This window comes from Acanthochromis polyacanthus, chromosome 21 (assembly GCF_021347895.1).
Source record: "Acanthochromis polyacanthus isolate Apoly-LR-REF ecotype Palm Island chromosome 21, KAUST_Apoly_ChrSc, whole genome shotgun sequence".
Lineage (NCBI taxonomy): Eukaryota > Metazoa > Chordata > Actinopteri > Pomacentridae > Acanthochromis > Acanthochromis polyacanthus.
In genome coordinates this window covers 7,589,354-7,610,881 of record NC_067133.1, presented here as the reverse complement: position 1 = coordinate 7,610,881, position 21,528 = coordinate 7,589,354, and the positions used below count along the sequence as shown (strand labels likewise).

Genomic DNA, 21,528 nt, shown 5'->3' with positions numbered 1-21,528 from the left:
AGGTGGGAACCATGCATGTAGAGACCATTCATCTTTTCTGGAACCAAAGATTTCTAATTTGGACTCATCAGACCAAAGCACAGATTTCCACTGGTCTAATGTTCGTTCCTTGTGTTTCTTGGCCCAAATAAATCTCTTCTGCTTGTTGCTTTTCCTTAGTAGTGGTTTCTTAGCAGCTGTTTGACCATAAAGGCCAGATTGGTCAGTCTCCTTTGAACAGTTGATGTAGAGATGTGTCTGCTACAAGAACTCTGTGAGGCATTTATCTGGGCTCTAATCTGAGCTGCTGTTAACTTGTGATTTTTGAGGCTGGTGACTTCAATGAACTCATCCTCAGCAGCAGAGGTGACTCTTGGTCTTCTTTTTCTGTCCTCATGTAAGCCATTTTTGTTTATTACATAATTCCATATGTGTTCATTCATAGTTTTGATGCCTTCAGTGAGTCTACAATGTAAATAGTCATTAAAATAAAGAAAAATGTGAAATGAGAAGATGTGTCCAAACTTTTGACATATAGTGTGTAACTGGCTAATATAGCAAACCAGTTTTATTCAAATAAATATTATGTCCAAAACCTCGCAGTACTGTTAATTCTAGAGATTACCTCGACTAACTAGGAGCTTAAGTTTTGATCCTACAAAAATATACACAGAAACCAAACAAATCCTTTCCTGGATCCCTGAGGAGCAAGTTTTAAATATATATATATACACACACGTGGACAAAATTGTTGGTACCCCTCAGTTAAAGAAGGAAAAACCCACAATTCTCACTGAAATCACTTGAAACTCACAAAAGTAACAATAAATAAAAATTTATTGAAAATTAAATAATCAAAATCAGCCATCACTTTTGAATTGTTGATTAACATAATTATTTAAAAAAAAACAAACTAATGAAATAGGGCTGGACAAAAATGATGGTACCCATAACTTAATATTTTGTTGCACAACCTTTTGAGGCAATCACTGCAATTAAACGATTTCCGTATTTGTCAATGAGCGTTCTGCAGCTGTCAACAGGTATTTTGGCACACTCCTCATGAGCAAACAGCTCCAGTTGTCTCAGGTTTGATGGGTGTCTTCTCCAAATGGCATGTTTCAGCTCCTTCCACATATGTTCAATGGGATTCAGATCTGGGCTCATAGAAGGCCACTTTAGAATAGTCCAACGCTTTTCTCTCAGCCATTCTTGGGTGTTTTTAGCTGTGTGTTTTGGATCGTTGTCCTGTTGGAAGACCCATGACCTGCGACTGAGACCAAGCTTTCTGACACTAGGCAGCACATTTCTCTCCAGAATGCCTCGATAGTCTTCAGATTTCATCGTACCTTGCACACTTTCAAGACACCCTGTGCCAGATGCAGCAAAGCAGCCCCAAAACATTACTGAGCCTCCTCCATGTTTCACCGTAGGGACAGTGTTCTTTTCTTCGTATGCTTGCTTTTTGAGTCTATGAACATAGAGTTGATGTGCCTTACCAAAAAGCTCCAGTTTGGTCTCATCTGTCCAAAGGACATTCTCCCAGAAGCTTTGTGGCTTGTCAACATGCATTTTTGCAAATTCCAGTCTCGCTTTTTTATGAGTTTTTTTCAGCAGTGGTGTCCTCCTTGGTCGTCTCCCATGAAGTCCACTTTGGCTCAAACAACGACGAATGGTGCGATCTGACACTGATGTACCTTGGCCTTGGAGTTCACCTTTAATTTCTTTGGAGGTTGCTCTGGGCTCTTTGGATACAATTCCAACGATCCGTCTCTTCAATTTGTCATCAATTTTCCTCTTGCGGCCACGTCCAGGGAGGTTGGCTACTGTCCCGTGGGTCTTGAACTTCTGAATAATAGGAGCCACTGTTGTCACAGGAACTTCAAGCTGTTTAGAGATGGTCTTATAGCCTTTACCTTTAAGATGTTTGTCTATAATTTTTTTCGGATGTCCTGGGACAATTCTCTCCTTCGCTTTCTGTTGTCCATGTTCAGTGTGGTACACACCTTTTCACCAAACAGCAGGGTGACTACTTGTCTCCCTTTAAATAGGCAGACTGACTGATTATGAGTTTGGAAACACCTGTGATGTCAATTAAATGACACACCTGAGTTAATCATGTCACTCTGGTCAAATAGTTTTCAATCTTTTATAGAGGTACCATCATTTTTGTCCAGGCCTGTTTCATTAGTTTGTTTTTTTAAATAATTATGTTAATCAACAATTCAAAAGTAATGGCTGTTTTTGATTATTTAATTTTCAATAAATTTTTATTTATTGTTACTTTTGTGAGTTTCAAGTGATTTCAGTGAGAATTGTGGGTTTTTCCTTCTTTATATAAACTAAGCAACAATAAAAGAAGCCGATAGAGCTGTAAAATTGACACACAGTAAATCAGAAATATAAAATATATGACATAACATTGAAATACTGGAGTAAATTTACTAATTTCTCTTCATGCTCCTCTAAAAACGTTACAGAAACACTTCCACAGTAAACATCCTCTCTGCGCTCTGATTGGTCGTTTCTGTCGCGTGCCCTTCTGATTAAAGTCATGTGAGCTGCGCAGTGGAGATGTCCTCAGAGGTGTCATGGCGCCGGTGAAGAAGTGTCATTTATGAGCTGTTCGGCTGTAAACCTTCAGTTTTTTAGCCCTGCGGAGAGTTTTCTTGGGGAAACCGTGTTCTGTAAACCGCCGTTATGGGTTCTGAATAGGGGTCGTTAGTTTGTGTGTGAGGAAGACCAGATTTGGAGACAGAAGAGCAGCTGCCGCCTGACTCATCCTCCTCACAGGTAAACAACAAACAACGAGCAGAAAACACGAGTCAGCTGGAGACTAAAACTAACCCGGCTTGTTGCTTTTCAAACCTCATTGCACTAAAGAAGACAGCAGACACTTGATAAACTGTAGCTTACCCTGTACGCCAAACTCCATTCGACAAAAACGCGAATTTTACGTTGTTGTGATTTTCTGTTTCGCTAGACGTCTTTATGTGTGTGTCATTAGCAAACATTAACTAATTTAGCTTACAACTGTCTCACGGCTTTCAGTGTAACGGTTTTTAAAATTACAGTCCACATAATGGTGCCGTATTTTGTGCTCTTTAACAACGCAGATTGTACGTAACTGTCCTTGTAAGAAGCGCTAAATATTGTATCTCCAAAAAGTTATATTTCCTTTAAAGTACAATAATTATCAAGGTAGGTCCAGTAGCTCTAATGCCGAATCGATTAACTACAAATCAAAAAAACAAATAATAACAAACTTTTAGTCGTAGCACTGACGTCTGGTTCGTTTTAAAGCGAAGTGTGTCAAATTGACTAAATCAGTAATGGAGTCTGGAATGTGACTTCGTGTTTGCTGCTCATTTAAGTTTCTCCTGAAACAAACTACTTTAGAAAGTGAAACAAATAATTTATCAAATTCTTCAGAAGGTCTTTAATATGCTCCACACAGCAAAGTAATAGTTTACAACTAATTTAGAACTAATTTACAACTAATCAGGTCATGTTAGGTCATTTTGAGGTCATTTTGTGTCTCTCTGGGATTGTTTCATGTGTCTTTGAAGTCGTTTGGTGTCTCTTTATGATTGTTTGTGTCTCTGTGAAGTTGTTTGGAGTCTCTCTGTTTGTTTTGTGTCTCTCTGAGGTTGTTTCGTGTCTCTTTTGTGCTGTTTTGTGTGTCTTTGTGATGGTTTTGTTTCTCCTTGTAGTATTTGTGTCTTTGAGGTCGTTTTGTGTCTCTTTGAGGCTGTTTATTGTCTCTGTGGTTGCTTTGTGTCTCTTTGAAGTTGTTTTGTGTCTCTTTGAGGTAATTTTGTGTCCCCTTGTGGTTGCTTTGTGTCTCTTTGTGGTTGTTTTGTGCTAGCTTGTGGTGGCTTTATAGCAAAATTACATAAAACTAACACAACTCTGAATGGACTCTGGGGTTTCCTATCTGCTGAGTTTCTATTAACAAGAAATGCTTTCCGAAAACTGCACAAATGTTTTACCAGATTTGTCAGAAGACCTTTTAAAATATTCAGTACAACAACCTGACAGTTCAAAATTAATGGTAACATTAAACATTACATAAAACTGCCAGATTTTGAATGGAGCCTGGAGGAAGATTTACCACCTGCCATTCAAATGCAATTCTCTGAAGGAAAGCACATTTGGAAAATTTAATTTTGATTAAAAATAGTTTATTTTTTGCAGTTTTTCACAAAAACAAACATCACAATTTGTTACAGTGACTTGGAACATGTTCAGAATGAGTAACAATGGTTCTAAATGACTTACATTTTGTCCTGAAGACTCAAAACCTGTTCAGAAATACCTTCGATTTGTCCAGAATTACAAGATAATGTCCAAATGTTCTTAAAAACTGTACAAAATGGCTTTAAGTTTATCTAAAATGGTGAAATAATTTCCAAAATGACAGAAAAATATCCAAAATAACAAACAATGATTAAAAATTTCACCTCAAATGACTCAAAAATGGTAGCCTAGCCGCGCTAGACAACCCATGGCAACAAATTTAATTCTCTGCCAGGGTGGGTCTAGTTACCCTCGGTAAGCCTCGAGGTTGGATGCTCCTGTATACTAAAGTGTGCAATGATAATAAATTCTCTGATTCTGATTCTGATTCCTAAAACTGGCCGACGAATCACCATGAAGAGTAGAGTCAGAAGGCGGGCGTAACTAAGTGATGACAGAGGTGCGACGATTCTGACAGAAACAACCGGAAACAACTAGCCTAGCCGCGCTAGACAACCCATGGCAACAAATTTAATTCTCTGCCAGGGTGGGTCTAGTTACCCTCGGTAAGCCTCGAGGTTGGATGCTCCTGTATACTAAAGTGTGCAATGATAATAAATTCTCTGATTCTGATTCTGATTCCTAAAACTGGCCGACGAATCACCATGAAGTGTAGAGTCAGAAGGCAAGCGTAACTAAGTGATGACAGAGGTGCGACGATTCTGACAGAAACAACCGGAAACAACTAGCCTAGCCGCGCTAGACAACCCACGGCAACTAATTTAATTCCCTGCCAGGGTCGGACAACAAAAATGACAACAGTCGTTGAGCTCCATTAGCACCGACTCTGAATAATCTTTCTGCTAACATGTCTGTAATATACTTGAGCTTCACCCATTGACTGTATAAATAAGGCTTCACCGAACTACCGCATCCTCTGATTTCCGGCGCTCTAGGAGCCTATTCGTTGCGCTGATTGGTTCTATACCTACCCAATTGCTGCAGAGTGATTTGAAAGACAACCTTTTAGCCCGCCTCCCTCCCTGTCGAGCATTCCTAGACCCTTGTGTCTTCAGACCTGGGTCTAGCGCAGCTAGGCTACAGAAATGGTGCAAAATTACTTAATTTTTTTCCACAATTAAAACCCAAATAAACATGAATTGTAGCAATAGTAATAATACTAATAAGTAATAGTTCTACATTAATAATAAATGGTATGCTGACCGGTTGTTTTAGTTGTAGATGTTTACATATTAAAACATGTCCAGCATGAAAAACTGTCCAAAATTATGTAAGATTAATCCAGAAAGTCAAGAAAAGCCCCCCAAATAATGACAGTTTTATCCTGAATGAGTTGAAATGTGAGACTTCTGAATTAAGTTTGGAGTTTAGAAAGTGAACCTGTGTCCGCTGCTCATTATTTACTCGTGTACGGTTCATACATGAGTTCAGAGCAGCAGCTGATCGTCCACTGACAGCTCTAATCAATCAGTCTGGTTTGGAAATGAACCAAAGGTTGTGACACTCAGCAGCTTCAACATATAATCTTCTTTACAGCCGTCATAAAGCCGTCTGACTCAGTAAAACAGACAGTCATTCACCTTTATAATGTGGTTTTTAAATGAAATAATTAAAAAAAATGTCCAAGGTGAAGAAACGTTTTAATTTTCATGTAACTCAAAGAAAAACCAGCAGATTTAAGAAGCAGAAACTTGTAGGATTTTTGAAGCTTTAAAGTGTTTTCAAACCATAATTAACAATAAAAGAACTGAACAATGCTGAATTTCGTCTGAATCTGCAAACAAACCAAAGAAGAAACACGTTTCACTTCTAAAGCAACACAAATAACCGACAGTTCTCATGAAGCAAAACTATTTAAAAAAACAGCCCAACAAATTCAAATATGACAGCAAAAGAAGCAACATTTTTGTGTCCGTTGTAGTAATTTAGAGTTTCTCAATGTCTCCTCTAGTTTTGTGTGTCTTTGTGTCTGTTTGTGGTCAGTTTTTCCCCTTTGAGGCTGTTTTGTGTCTCTGTGAGGTAATTTCTGTCTTTTTGAGTTCATTTTGTGTCTCTTTTTGTTGTTGTTTTGTGTGTTTTTGAGGTGATTTTGTGTCTTTGTAGTATTTTTTGTCTCTGAGGTCGTTTTCTGTTTCTTTTAGGTCGTTTTGTGTCTCTGTGGTTATTTTGTGTCTTTTTTAGGTTGTTTTGTGTCTTTTTTAGGTTATTTTGTGTCTTTTTAGGTTGTTTTGTGTCTTTTTTAGGTTGTTTTGTGTCTCTTTGAGGTAATTTTGTCTTTTACGTCCAGATCTTAGAAATCATTTGTCTTCTTATCATTTAAAACAGGGAAGTCTCGCTGTCATAAAGTCATTAAATGAGATTCTTTTGGTTTCAGAACGTGTCGGTTCGCATGTAGATTCTCTAAAACCTGTTTTGTTGCCTCCACTGATTGTTCTGTCAGCAGGTTTTCTCCTGAACATCCTCCAGACTTAAATGTCACATGGCTTCAGTTTCACTCTGTCACGTTTTTGCAGCTTCTCCTTTTCCAAAACTCTCCTCTAAACTCTGAAGATTCCTTTTTCTGCAGCAGCCTCTTTGTCTGAACATATATTTCAGAGTGTTTTTAATCTGTGATGTGATTTTCGGCTCACTTTGTTCATAAAAAGCCTCAGGTTGTGGAGATACTTGACACCATTGGGATCAACTGGATTTTCCCGTTTAGCTGCTCTGACAGTTTCTGTTCAGCTCCTATGTGTCTGCTCACATGATTTATTGTTTTTTATTGAATATAAAGTAGAGATGACTTTAAATTCAAATTAAATTGCTCGTTTTTTTTTGTTTTTTTTTTACATTTTTTGTGGCTTGTTTCACATCAAACTGTGGGGAGTATTTGTGGGTTTTTTTGTTTTTGTTCCTGACCTATTTTTCTTCACTGCGGTTCATTTTTTTTGTCGTGCAGCTCTATAAAACAGAACACAATGAAGGAGGAGCGAGAGCTCAGATACAGACACACCTGTAATGACAGAAAAACAAAAGTACGAAACAGAAGTTAAATTTATTTGATGATTTATTTCACAAAAACATTTTAGAAAAAACATTGTTAAACACTAGAACACATGTTGTCTCCTCATACTGTAGATGTTGAACTATTTACTGTTTTGCAGCTTGCAAGAGATGAGATTTTTGTCTTTCATTGTTCAGTTTTGGTCATTTGTTGTGTCTTTGGAAGAATTTTCTGTGTTTGTGGTCATTTTGTGTCTCTTTGTGGTCATTTGTTGTCTCTTCGTGGTTGTTTTTTTGCCTTTTTGATTGTTTTGTGTCTCTCTTTGGTTGTTTTCTGCCTTATTTCTTTCGTTTTATATCGTTTGTTTTGCTTTGTGTCTGGTGTTTCCTCAATTTGTGTGTCCTTTTGGTTGTTTTTGTCTCTTTTGCGTCTTGTTTTTGTCTTTTCCCCATGTCTTTGTTGTGTTTTTTTTCACCACTTATTACAGATGTGTAACTATTTCCATGTTTAGTTTCCATACTCATCTCTGCACAAACACTCCCTGCAGTTCAGCTGGAAATATAATTTTTGTCTTGTGGCTGTTGGTCACAGCTGAGTCACTGATGGCTTCATGGTTGCACCGACGAGCTCAGAGTTTTTCTTTTTTTTTTTTACAGAATCTCGTTAAAGCAAACGGTTTGTATTTGGTGAATTTTTAAATGAAAATATGAAGAGAAAAAGCCGCAGCGCCACAGTTTAATTGAACCACGGGGCTCTAACCGTGACGTCTCTCCTCAGTCATGTCTCAGGCCGAACCCACGTCGGACTCGGCGCCGTTATTCTCCTCGGACAGCGAAGCCGAAGGTCCAGATGATCAGCCGGCGGTTCAGACGGAGGAGTCGTCGAGCGGAGTGTCGAGAGTCCGAGCCCTGCTGACCGTCCTCATCCTCTGTTACGTCAATCTGCTCAACTACATGGACAGATTCACCGTCGCAGGTACAAGCACCCGAACACAGAGCCTCCATTTTATACTGTATTTTTTCCAATTTAGGCCTCGAGTGACTCGCAAATGGTTCAAAATAACCTAAAATTTGTCCAACTGTACTCGAAAACTGTCCCACAGTGACTGAAAATGGTGTCAAGAATGACTAAAAATGTCCAAAATGACAGAAGAACATCCAAGATTACAATAAAATGACAAAAAATGTGACTAAGCTGACTCAAAAGTGGTTAAAATAGTTTAGAATTAATCTGAAAGAACTCAAAAACTCGCCCAAAATTCCAAGGATAGGTCCAAAATGATTAAAACTGAATGAATTTAAGTTTGTTCAAAGAGCAAAAATATCAAAGAAACTTCCAAAATCACTCAAAAACTTCATGAAATGACAAGAAAATGCTCCATAACAATAAATATTTGTCCACAATGCCTTAAAATGTATTTGAAAGTGACAGTGTTACTATTTTTTATATATTTAACCAACAAAATCTAATTGAGAATAAAAATCTTTTATAAGTGCAGCAAAGAGCCGACTGATATTTGAACATTTTTAAACATTTTAATCGTAATATGAAAATTTAGAGCCAGAAAAACTGTAACTGTGTTAAATTTAGATATTTTTTTAATTTAAAGAAAAGTTTTTAAAATCTGTCCACGAACATGTTTAAGTTTGGTTTCCGTTCAAAATATCCTCACGATAAATACAAAAAATGCAGAATATTGGTTCAATAATTGGTTGACTCCTATCAAAGATAATCACACAGATGTCAGATTCACTCATCTGTCTGTGTGTTTTCCAGATGCTGTTCTTTATTCCGTGCAGGCTGTCGAGTGTGAACTCTGTTTAATGAATAAAGTTTGTTGTGTAATTTTATATTGAGTGTCAAAAGAGAACTTTCAGCTGTTAATGAACCTACAGCTTCCAGTTTTACTTCTTCTAGAAAGACTCTCAGGATCGTCGTCCAAGTTTTGTTTCTCTTCTACCACTGAGACATGGACTGTGATAGCCCTTTAATGACTTAGTTTATTAGTTAGTTTGTCTGCTCTGCACACGTTTATTTAAAGCCCAGATACACTTTTCTGTTGCTGTCTCTAAAGTCATGTTTGCTTTTGTCTGTTTCGTCTCTTTGTGGTTGTTTTGCGTCACTTTTTGACTTGTTCGTGTGAATTAGTTTCCATTTTTAGTGTAATTGATGCTTTGAGTTTTCCTTCAGAGAGAAAATACTCACAATTAGGGACTTTATAAGGGCAGAAATATGTGGGGAGAAACATTTTTCATTGATTTAATTAAGTTGAGAAATTCCAATCGAACTTTAAATGATTTAAATTCAGTTTCTAGTTGCTCGTGTTTCTGCCCAGAACTTTATAACATGAAAAGAGTCACGGAAAAAGGATCAGACCTGCACATTTTCAATGAAAAGGAGCTTATTTTGATGGATTTATTTGACCAACATATGAGAAATAATTTCACAATAATCTCCTGAAAAGAGAATTCCTCATTAGAATTATTATTTAGTTTTCAATTAAAACCCAAAATAAATATGACTTGTAGTAATAATAATAATAAAATAACAATACTAATAATGCTAATAAATAATACATTAATAATAAATTGCGTGCTTACCGGTTGTTTGAGGTCTTATTAAGGTGGTTGGTTTTTTTCTGCGTTTTCTTTATTAGTAATACCAAACATTGTTTTGAAATTTATTTAATTCAATTTGAAATGTTTGTAAATATGTTTCCTGGATTGAAACAAACAACAACTAAAAAAACAAACTTGTAAGAAAAAAGTTGTTTTACGTTCATGTTAAATAGTTTGCTCTGTTTTCCAGCCTGTAAAGTAAAGTACATGAATATCGGCTCTTTTTCCTCCTGCAGGTGTTCTCCCTGATATCGAGCATTACTTTGGGATCGATGATGAAAAGTCTGGACTCCTGCAAACAGGTGAGACGATCTGATTGATTATAACTGACCAGAAAACAATAAATAAACACCCAGCAGAGGGAATTGGGGATAAAATCCAGCCTCTGATGGAATAACGGTCTGTAGTTGATGGAAATGAACGTCCTCTACATTATTTGAGGAAATACAGCAAGAAATTAGAATTTTTCACTGTGAAAAAGAGGGAGATACATTCCAAATGACTCATAGAATATATATTCCAGAAACTAGAGTCAAAGCAGCAGAAAGAGACTCAGAAGAGGAGTAAATAAAAATACACAACAGAAGAGATTTAAAATGATCAGAGAGACACAAATGGCATGAATTCAAATTTAAAACAACCAAAAATGTGATGCAAAAAACAGCCACAAAAAAGTGCAAAAATCCCCACAAAAGGTGTTAAATGACTTAAACGTGTTGCAAAACAACCACTAAAAGATGTAAAATGAGCTCAACAGATGGAAAGTGACCAAAACGATCACAAAAAGGTGCACAATGACAAGAATGCAAACAACCACAAAAAACATAAAACAAACTAAATGTACTACAGAAAGATGCAAAGAAGCCACAAACAGCTGCAAAATGACAAGAATGAACTGCATAACAACCACCAAATGATGTCAAATTTATTCAAAAGATGGGAAGTCACCAAAATATGATTCAAAACGAGCACAAAAAGGTGCGAAATGACAATGATGAACTGCATAAAAACCACAAAAATATGTGAAACGACCACAAAGAGATGCAAAATGAGCAGAATGGGATGCAAAAAACAGCCTCAAAAAATGTAAAATGGCCATAAACATGCAAAAAAACAACAAGAAGACATAAAATGGCCACAATGACGTACAAAATGACTAAAATATGATGCAGAACTACCAGTAAAAGCTGCAAAACGACCACAAAAAAATGGAAACTCACAGAAAAGGGAACATGCTAAGATCCAAATATGACACAAAGCCAAGAAAGACCAAATAAATAGTTAAAATGACTGAACTGTGATGCAAAACTACCACAAAGGTGCAAAACAACAAAGATGAGATGTAAAACAACCACAAAAAATGTAAAATGGCAACAAAGAATGACCAAAACCAGGCTCAAAGTGATCATTAAAGTGTTAAAATATCTGTAGAGAAACAAGACAAATGTCATAAAGCGATAAAAATGAGCTGTAAAATGGGACAACATCAAGCAAAAACTGTAAACTCTTTTTGAAGCTTTTCGTAATGTTCACTTCTCAGAATGTTTCCTGTTTGTTTCTCTGCAGTTTTTATCTGCAGCTACATGTTTCTGGCGCCGGTCTTCGGTTACCTTGGCGACAGATACAACAGGAAGTTCATCATGAGTTCTGGCATCACGTTCTGGTCCGTGGTGACGCTGGCCAGCTCCTACACACCTAAAGAGGTGAGTTCACATCGTTTATTCCCTTTTGAATCGGTGAAAAATCTCCCTGAATGAATCTGTCAGTACGTCTCAATAACCAGAAACAAGGAAAAACGACAAACGGGACGCAAAGAAAGTTATCATGAGCACAGAGTGACAAAATGGCTACGAAAAGATGCTAAATGAGACATAAAACAACCACAAAAGATGTTAAATGACCAAAATATGATGCAAAATGTCTACAGATAGATGCGAAATATGACCCAAAACGACCGCAAAAAATGTAAAACAACCTGAAAGTTTTACCGAATGACCACAAAAAGTCATAAATAATAAAGACAAAATAAGCGAAATGCAATACAAAAACAATGCAAACGTCTAAATTCTGACACAAGAAAGACGGAAAACTGCCACAAAATGAGACACGGTGACTGAAATGTGACACAACGCTGACAGAAAAATGCACAATGACCTAAATGTGACACAGAAAATCTACAAATAGATGCGAAATGTGACATATAACGGCTACAAAATTTGCAAAATGTAACGCACAACGACTACGAAAGATGTAAAATAGCCTTAAAGTTCTACAGAGTTACAACAAAAGGGCATAAAATAGCTACAAAAACAAGCTAAATTAAACCAAATTTGACACAAAAGCAATGCAAATAGTTAAATTACGACACAAAATGATGACAAAAGATTAAAAACAACCACAAAAAGATGCAAAATGACCAAAGTGGGACACAAACCTTCCTCGAAAAGATGTAACACGAGCAAAATATGACAAAAGAGGACCAAAATATGACACAAATTGTAACGCAACCTAAAAGTTCTACAGAATGACCACAAAAAAGCATAAAGTATCTACAAAAGCAAACAAACCGAGACAAAATTTGACACAAAAACAACGCAAACGGCTAAATTATGACACAAAAGGATGGAATACAACCAAAATGGGACACAAGTCCACAAATGGATGAAAAATTAGTCTTTGTATCTCTGATGCTGTTGATTGTGAGTCTTTGCGTCTTTTATGTTGTTGATTGTGGGTCTTTTGTGTTGCAGCACTTCTGGGCTCTGCTGCTGACTCGAGGTTTGGTCGGAGTCGGAGAGGCCAGCTACTCCACCATCGCTCCGACCATCATCGCTGATCTCTACGTCAAAGAGACGAGGACCAACATGCTGTCCATCTTCTACTTCGCCATACCTGTCGGCAGGTAGGATCAGAAACACGCCTTTCAAAATAAAATCACACCGATCCATCTGGAGATTCATTATTAATGAGCTGGAGTCTGTTGGAAACACGAGAAAACACAACTAAACGTCCAAAGTTTGTAGAATTCAGGCATGAAACAGAGATGTGACCAAAACAAGCCCGGTTTTTCATTTTACCAAAAAAAATTACAAAAACTGCCATTTTTTTCTATTTTAATCCAAAAACAGAACAGAAATAGGGTCATTTTTTTATTTCAAATGAAAAAGAAAACAGTTTTTATTTATCTGTGGCCAAAAAAATGTGAGTTTTGTTAGTTTTTGCCTGAAAAATTACTGAAGCTATGTCATTTTTACTATTATTATTATTATTATTATTATTAACTTATTTTGTTCAGTAAAAAGTGCAAAACAGAAATGATCAGTTTGAAAACATGTGACCAAAAAGAATCAGTATTTTTTTGGCTGTTTGCTGTAAAAATTACAATTATTCAATTATCAGAATGTTATTATTATTATGATGTTAATTTAAAAAAACACAAAATTACATAAATGTTTAATTTCCAATAATATATATCCAAGAACCATTATCTGAAATATGGACATTCATTCATTCATTTCAATTTAACTGTCTTCACAAACTCTTGTAATTTTTCTGCTTTTGCGAAACAACTCTTAATTTCACCCGCACATTGTTTACTTCCTGTTGCACAAAAACAAAAAGAGAATTCCTGAGACTTTTGTGTTCTTCCTGTCAGTGGTCTCGGCTACATCGTGGGTTCTCAGGTCAGTAACGTCGCCAAGGACTGGCACTGGGCTCTGAGGGTGAGTTTCTACCTCCTGAAGCTTTCTTTTTTCTGCCCCGTTCTTGTGTTTTCGACGACGTTCGGAACTTTGTTTTGTCCTCCAGGTGACGCCGGCGTTGGGGCTGATCGCCGTCCTGCTGCTGCTGTTTGTGGTGAAGGAACCGAAGCGAGGCGCCGTCGAGGCTCGACCAGAACATCAGCTCCATCAGACCAGCTGGCTGGTGGACCTGCAGGATCTGAGCAAGAAGTGGGTTCATATACGGTCATGAAGGAACAAAGATGGAACAGACGTAAAACCTCAGTCTGGGTGCTGAAGGATAAACTGTTCTGTCAAATACCAAAAATAAGACAATTTTTCATTTTTCTGAACATCTTTTTACTGCAAAACATCAAACGTAGCAAAGTGGAGAACAGCTTGTTTTTAATAAAATATGACTTAACCCTCGTGTCGTCCCGCGGTTCAAAACTGACCCGTTTTAAAGTTTGAAAGTGTGGGGAAAAAATCTATATTTTCACAGTGAAACATCTGATGTCCACATTTTCAGCATTTTTGGGAAATCTTTGAACATTTTTTGATGGAAATAAAGAAATGTTAAAATTGTTTCTTAAGAACATTCGTAAAAAAAATCAACCAAAATCCAGCGAATTTCGCTGGATTTTGGTTGATTTTTTTATGAATGTTCTTAAAGAAAATACCAGAAGTTTTACTGATATTTATGTAATCACTTTTGATATTTTTAGGATTTTTTTTGGAAGATTTTACTAATTTTTTGAAAATATTTACAAGAATTTTCTTGCAAAATTTGGAGGATTTTTTAAAAATAAAACTTTTAAGGGAAACTTTTATGGAATTAGTGGAATTTTCTTCTTGAAGGCAAATTTTCAGAGATTTTGGTAAAAACAATTTGCTTGGTGCCTGTAAGTGAGGACAACAGGAGGATTAAAAAATTAATCGAAGATCCAAAACTCAGTTTGTAATCATAGATGTGACCGAGTCTCAAACATGTTGGTTTGGTAAAATTTAATTTCTCATTCTGCAGTTTCAAATAAAAAATTTAAAAAAACAGAAGTTCTGTCTATTTTTCCATTTTTATCCAAACACAGATACAATTTGAAATGCAGTCCTTTTTTAAATTTTCCTGTTTTAAACCAGAAACAAACCAAAAAAGAAAACTTGCCAATTTTCTTTTTTACAAAAACCACCAACAAAAAAAAAAAACAGAAACGGGCCCATTTTTAAATTTCCTGTTTTAACCCAAAAGAAAAAAGCAGTGAAATGCCGCCCATCTTTCATTTTTTGTTGTTGTTTTTCACTTTCACACCAACCATTGAAGAACAAATTGAAAAATTCCACATTTTTCATTTCAAACCAGAAACCATAAACGGGGAAAAAAGAAGACACTTTTATGTTTTCCTGTTTTAAACCAAAAACGTCTAATTTCTAACCTGCTCAAAAAGTTGTGAAAAAATGATCTCCAGCTGTATTCACACTTTGAGTTTTTAGTGTTTTTCTTTTTTTTTTTGTATATTTTAAGCGCAGCGTGACGTCTCAGTTTGACGGTTTTTGCTGCTCTCTTCTGATTGCCGTGTTCTTTTTCCTGCAGCTTCAGCTTCATTCTGTCCACCTTCGGCTTCACGGCGGTGGCCTTTGTGACTGGATCTCTGGCTCTCTGGGCTCCGACCTTCCTGTTCAGAGCCGCCGTCTTCTCTGGCGAACGAGAGCCATGTGTGGAGGGTCACTGCGCCTCCTCGGACAGGTAGCTCACCTGGAGACTCATCTGTTAGTGACACACCTGAGAGGAACACCGAGAGCACACAAACTTAGTGAAACAAATTCTTGCATTTGACAAGATAAGAATTGGAAATATTTTCAAATTGTTCACTAATTTTGCTTAAAAATGATCAAAAATGTAATTGAAAGTCCAACATTTACCCAAAAACTCAATTTGCAGTTAATTATGTGACCAAAGAATCAGCAAAACGTCTTGTTGTACAGCTGAAATCTGCACATATTTAATCTGTTTCTTACTGTTTTTGTTGGAAATGACCAGTTTTTCTTTATCTAAATCTAAAAAAAACCCCAAAATATCCAGTTTTCAATTACATATGGCCATAAAATCTGCCAGTATTTGTCTGAAAAATGACTAAACCTGTTAATCACTTATCAAATTCTTCTTCTTCTTCTGCTTCTTCTGCTTCTTCTTCTGCTTGTTCTTCTTCTTCTTCTTCTTCAAACCCAGATTTATTCAGGTTGCAAAGATATGTGATCAAAAAAAATCTGTTAATTTTCTCTTGTGATGCCAGAAATTTGGTGTTTTTGTTGCTATTTGTACCTGAGAAAATGACTGAAAGAGTTGATTAATAAACTAAAACTGTAAAAATCCATAAATATTCCATTTACAATGATATAAGACTTGGAAAAATCAAGAACTTGGACCTAAAATATGCGACTATGTGGATTTTTTTCATCATTTTTTCCTTGTAAATGACTTTAAGGACCAGAATGGTTGCTGGTTTTATTCTGCTTGTGAATCAGTCGATAGTTTCAGCTCTGCATGATTTACTTCCTGTTACTTTTCAAACATGTGGAAGTGTGAGTCCCTGACAGATGTCTGTGTGTTCCTTCTACAGTCTGATTTTTGGGGCCATCACCTGCGTCACGGGTATTCTGGGCGTGTTCACCGGCGTCCAGGTCAGTCGGCAGCTGAGGACCAGGACGCCTCGAGCCGACCCGCTGGTCTGCGCCGCCGGACTGCTGCTGTCGGCTCCGTTCCTCTACCTGGCCATCGTGTTCGCCCAGGCCAGCACCGTCGCAACATACGTGAGTCTTTACCTGCCGGATGAGAAAATAAATTCTGAAAAGACCCAGACGAACCGACCAGGAAGAAACAGTGACGATCAGATTAGAGTTAAAGTTTGCTATGAGGAGCTCTCAGAAGCCGTCGCTGCTTCAGGAGAAGAGAAGCTTTATGTGTTTTACATTAGGGGCATCCAGATCAAGTGTGTTAGCCAGCAACGGGCACCATGACAAAGACTTCTGTTGAGGTTAATGACCTCCACAGTTAAGTGAGACAAAAGGAAATGTGTCCCGTGAAACAGAGCATCAGTATACGTAATAATCATTCAGTAATCGATTCCTAATCCAGTCATAGCCCCTGAATCGTTAGGAATCATGAGGAGCCCAGAGATTCCCAGCCCTGCTTCCTTCACTGTTCACCAAACGTTCTTGTGCGCTGCTCTGTGCATCTTCTTCACAGCTGCAAACAGAGTTTAGTTCATTACCGCCACCTACAGGTCTGGAGTGTTCAACAGCGTTACCGGTGTGCCAGAAATTAGAGAAATGAGAAAGGTGCCATTAAATGCGTTATTTTTCCATCCATCCTCTATACACCGCTTTATCCTCACTCGGGTCGCGGGGGGTGCTGGAGTCTATCCCAGCTGACTCGGGTGAAGGCAGGGGACACCCTGGACAGGTCGCTGGTCTGTCACAGGGCTACATATACAGACACACAGTCACACTCACATTCACCTATGGGCAATTTAGAATGATCAATTAATCTCAGCAAACCCACGCATGCACAGGGAGAACATGCAAACTGGAAGATCCCAGGCCCAGGCCGGGATTTGAACCGGGGATCTTCTTGCTGCAAGGTGAAAGTGCTAACCACTACTCCACTGTGCTGCCCTGCGTTATTTTTTTAACGCCTTATTTTTTCTGTAATTAATTAATTGGAATTTCCGCGTTTAAGTCCCAGCCTTAGTTTTAATGTTTGAATCTTTAAACCATAAAAGTTGTTTTGAATTCAGTCAGTCTGTGTTTATTTACTGACTTTACAGACTCTGCATATCAAAATGTAACTGTTCAGTTGTACGACAGACAGAAAATCAGATTTCGGCTTTTAATGAGTCATTCAGAAACTGTCAGCATCTTTCCTGAGAAAACTGTGTCTGTAGCAGCTGGACATCCTTTAACGTTTTCCTTTTCTTCATTCAGGTCTTCATCTTCCTCGGAAACACGTTTCTGTCCATGAACTGGGCCATCGTAGCCGACATTCTGCTGGTAGGAAACCTGCTTTATTCCCATCACAAGATCTGAAACGAGGTCTTCAAAGTGTAAAACGAGCCCATTCTGCTGTGATTTCCATCACATCTGTTGTGCTGTTTTCAGAAGTGCTGCAGCTGTAGAACAAACGGATGATGTCTGACAGTTTGTAGATGGTTTGAAAATGAAGCAGAGTTAATGAAGGTTTTCCTTTTTTTTTTTTTTTTTTTTCCAGTACGTTGTCGTTCCGACTCGTCGATCCACGGCAGAGGCTCTTCAGATCGTCGTGTCTCACCTGCTGGGAGACGCAGGAAGTCCTTATCTGATCGGAGTGGTACGTCCACACAGATTAATTTCCTGTCACTGTTTTAATAAAGGAAAGTAAATGAGCTCGTGCAGACATTTAACACTCAACCAGGTGAGAATATCAAACTCATTTTCAGCCTGTACGAACAAATAGAAGCTAAAACCAGGTGATTTTTTTTTTTGTGTATTCAATATTAGGTGCTAGAAAAGAATCCTTAATCAGATGGAATTTAGTCTGAATTCATCAGAAAAACTCACAAATGTGGTTTGTCAGAGATTTAATTTTCCAAATGGGAGCTAAACAGAATTTTTAATTGATTAATTAATATTTAAGTTACTTTATTCCAAGAAATGCGTTTATCCCTTTTGGTTTATGCTTTTATCCTTCAAATTTTATTTAATTTAAATATTTCTTATTGTTTACTGTTAAATTTTAACGTGTCTTTGTTTTACTTTATGTTGTCATGCGTGTTCCTGATTGGTTTTTGTGTCCTGCACACGTTAGATTTTTATCAAAGTCTGAGTTTGTTACATGCACACATCAGAAATATTGACAATGAACGTATTTATTTTAATTTTAATGTTTAATTAGTTTCATTCTTGTGTGTTTCTCTTAATTAGGCGTTATTTGCTGCCAGATTTCACTCTTGTCTTGTAGGAGTTTTTTCAGCACATCGTGTTCCAGATTTTCTCGTTTTAAACGTTCAGGTTCATTTTTTTTCTCCCAGATTCATGTTTTTAGTTTTAGTGTTTTCATTTTTGACACCATTGCTGGTTTCCACACTTCTTTTTGTTTGTTTTTGCACATTTTTCCTTTTGCTACTTCACATTTCCAGTGCAGATGTGAACGTCCGTGCTCAGAAACCGTCTTTCAGGTTTCCTTCGCCCGTTTCTCGTGTCTTCGGCCTTAAATCCGTCCTCGTCTCGTCTCAGGTCTCCGACTCTCTGAGGAGAAACGACTCGTTCTTGTGGCAGTTCCGCTCCCTGCAGCTCTCCCTGCTGCTCTGCTCCTTCGTGGCCGTGGTCGGCGGAGGTTTCTTCCTCGCCACGGCGCTCTTCATCGAACGAGACCGAGAGCGAGCCGAGAACTTCGTCCACACAGGTGAGTTCTGGAAGCAGCGGCGCCTTTATTCAGTTTAATGGTTTTGTAGCAGCTTGGATTCACCTGAAACATTTGCAGCATGCAGTCTGGATATTTCTAAAGATGTCTGTGAAATTTTAGGTTAATATTTCCAAAAATTTCTGAGAGAAACACTTTTAACAAACTCCCCGTCGATCCGCTTTCATCAGGTTTTACCTTTAGTCTGTTTAAACGTGTGAGGAAATATTAAAGCTAAAAACCAGAAACTTTCTGTTATTTCTCATCATGTCGTTGATTCAGAATCAAATATTAGACGAGTAGATAAAATAATCTGATTATGGGTGAATTTTAATCTATAAAAGCAGGTAAAGCTGTCATAAAAAGTCTCATCTCTGAGCTCATTAACAACAAAATGAATCATCCAGAAGTCAACTAGTCAACAGTTTTAACTCTACTTGGATCAGACGATCGAACAATACTTTAGTTTTTGTGGTTGAGCTTGTCAGACCTGCTCAGTCAGCTGTTCAGCTAAAATAACTTACTTTTTTCAACTTTGTGACCAAGTATCATATTTACAGTATTCTGTGTAGCAGAAAATCTGGATATTTATAAAGATATTTGGATTTTAGCTTCATATATCTCATAAAAACTAGATTCTGTTGCTGCTAATTTTGTGTTGTATTGAGAATAAACAAGACCAGAGTCACAGATGGAGAAATTTAAGTATTAAAACCTGAATATTTATGAGGAGTTTATATTCAGTGATCTCTTCAGTAAGTCTAATAATTTGATAAGTTCAGGGTCAATCTGTAACTGAGGGACTTTTGAAGTCCATGGGATACATCTTGCATACATTTTTTTTTTTAAATCAAATGTTTTTATATTATGATCTTGTCTTTAAAAATTTCAGAATTATTTATTATGGAAACAATCACTTATTAATAAAAAATGACTGAATATCACTAAAATGTCAGCTAAATAACCGTCCAAATACAATAACAACCACCTTCTAATTAGCTAAACGATTATAAAATGAGCTGATTCAGAAATAGTTTTGATTGATTTGAGAAATTTTCTGTTTTTTATCTGGAACAGTTCCACAGATGTTTCTGTTCAAACGGCCTCAAGTTTCAACGCGAGAAAAAAAAAAAACTGCTGCAAGAAGGAAAATTTTAAAAATCTCCGATAGTATTTATTTAATACTAGCAAACATTTCTTAGATAATATTTCTATTTCCTGATTTAAATAAGGTTTTTAAATTGGAATTTGACGTCTGAACTGCTGTTTTTTTGGTGTTTTTCCTTCAGCTGAATAATGAAACCTTCTTGTTCTTGTGCCGACAGAAGACGAGCCCATCGTGGTTCCTAAAAGCGGCCGGTCCACTCGGGTTCCGGTCTCCAGCGTCCTGATCTGATCCGGTTCCTCTCTCAGCTCTGCTTCTTTTATTTCATCTTTTAAGACTTTTTGTTTTTTATAAGGGGAACATTTTGAGAGAACTTCAGTCGCTGTTTTTGCTCGACTCGAGGCCTTCAGAGCCGGTATGACGTCGAGCTGAAGACCGTCAGTGTCGACAGAAGCAGCTCTGAGGATCAAACTTTGTTGGTCTGGACAGAAATGACCCGATGCTGGTCTGGGATCAGAGACGATTTTCTGCAGTTTAACCTCGACAAGTCCAAAGCTGAAGTCGTTTTATATCCAGGAGCTTTAATAGTCATAACTTTTTTTGTAAACTCATTTTAATATCAACACTAATCCTCCTTTTTATTCAGTTCGTTCATGAAGACTGTTCAGTATTTTCAATGTTTAAAAATGTTTTTATGTTCAGAAGATTTAATGGTTGTTTTAAAAAAAGCTCTTAATCGAATGTTAATCTCAAATTATTTTAGCTAAAGCCTCTTTTGTGATTAATTAAATGATAATTAACTTGTCAGATGTTTGTGTTTCTTTGAACTGCATGAGTTTAAAAATATGTCAGGGTTGAAATTTCGATTTAAGCCGGACTTTATGAAGATTCAAGAGGAGAAAATAATACATAAAGCCCATAAATCTGTCTGAATATTGTTTCATTTTATTATTTACTACTAATAAAATACTAATACTCAAATAACGGCCATTTAAACAGTATTTTTATTTTAATAATTCAGTAAATAAAGCAGTGAATATTCATACATTTCAGAATTTAGAATTAAGTATGTATGATAAAATATTAAATTAAATATTAACGTATTAAATAATGCTGAAAAATATAGTTTTTAATGTAATAATATCACAAAGTCTAAAAATAGTTTATTTTGTAGATTAATGAATTGTACTCTTGTCATTTAATGTTTATTAAATAATTTTACAATATTTTTAATACAGTATTATGCTAATGTAATATTATTAGCATGAGCATAACTGGGTAAAAATGTAATAATTATTGATATTTTTTTATAATTTGTAGTATAAAAATATTTTTATATAAATATTATTTCATGATAAAGATACACTCGTATAATTTTACAGCATTATTAGTATCAGTGCTGTTATTCTAAAATTATAATCATGTTATGTCAA

At 36.7% G+C, this 21,528-nt stretch overlaps 1 protein-coding gene across 2 annotated transcripts; it reads left to right on the top strand.

Moving 5' to 3' along the window:
• The first annotated feature begins 2,531 nt into the window (after positions 1–2,531).
• Positions 2,532–20,902, top strand: spns1 (SPNS lysolipid transporter 1, lysophospholipid). Of its 2 annotated transcripts, none has more exons than XM_022215770.2 (13): positions 2,532–2,772; positions 8,000–8,197; positions 10,077–10,142; positions 11,407–11,543; positions 12,591–12,742; positions 13,496–13,562; positions 13,648–13,790; positions 15,148–15,300; positions 16,175–16,364; positions 17,538–17,603; positions 17,821–17,919; positions 18,825–18,993; positions 20,319–20,902. In XM_022215770.2, exons 2-13 carry the CDS (start codon positions 8,002–8,004, stop codon positions 20,384–20,386), a joined length of 1,506 nt encoding a protein of 501 aa, XP_022071462.2. In that variant the 5' UTR covers positions 2,532–2,772; positions 8,000–8,001; the 3' UTR covers positions 20,387–20,902. The 2 variants fall into 2 exon arrangements, with proteins under 2 accessions (XP_022071462.2, XP_022071461.2); XM_022215769.2 differs by having other exon boundaries at positions 2,534–2,772; positions 20,316–20,902.
• Positions 20,903–21,528: the final 626 nt, after the last annotated feature.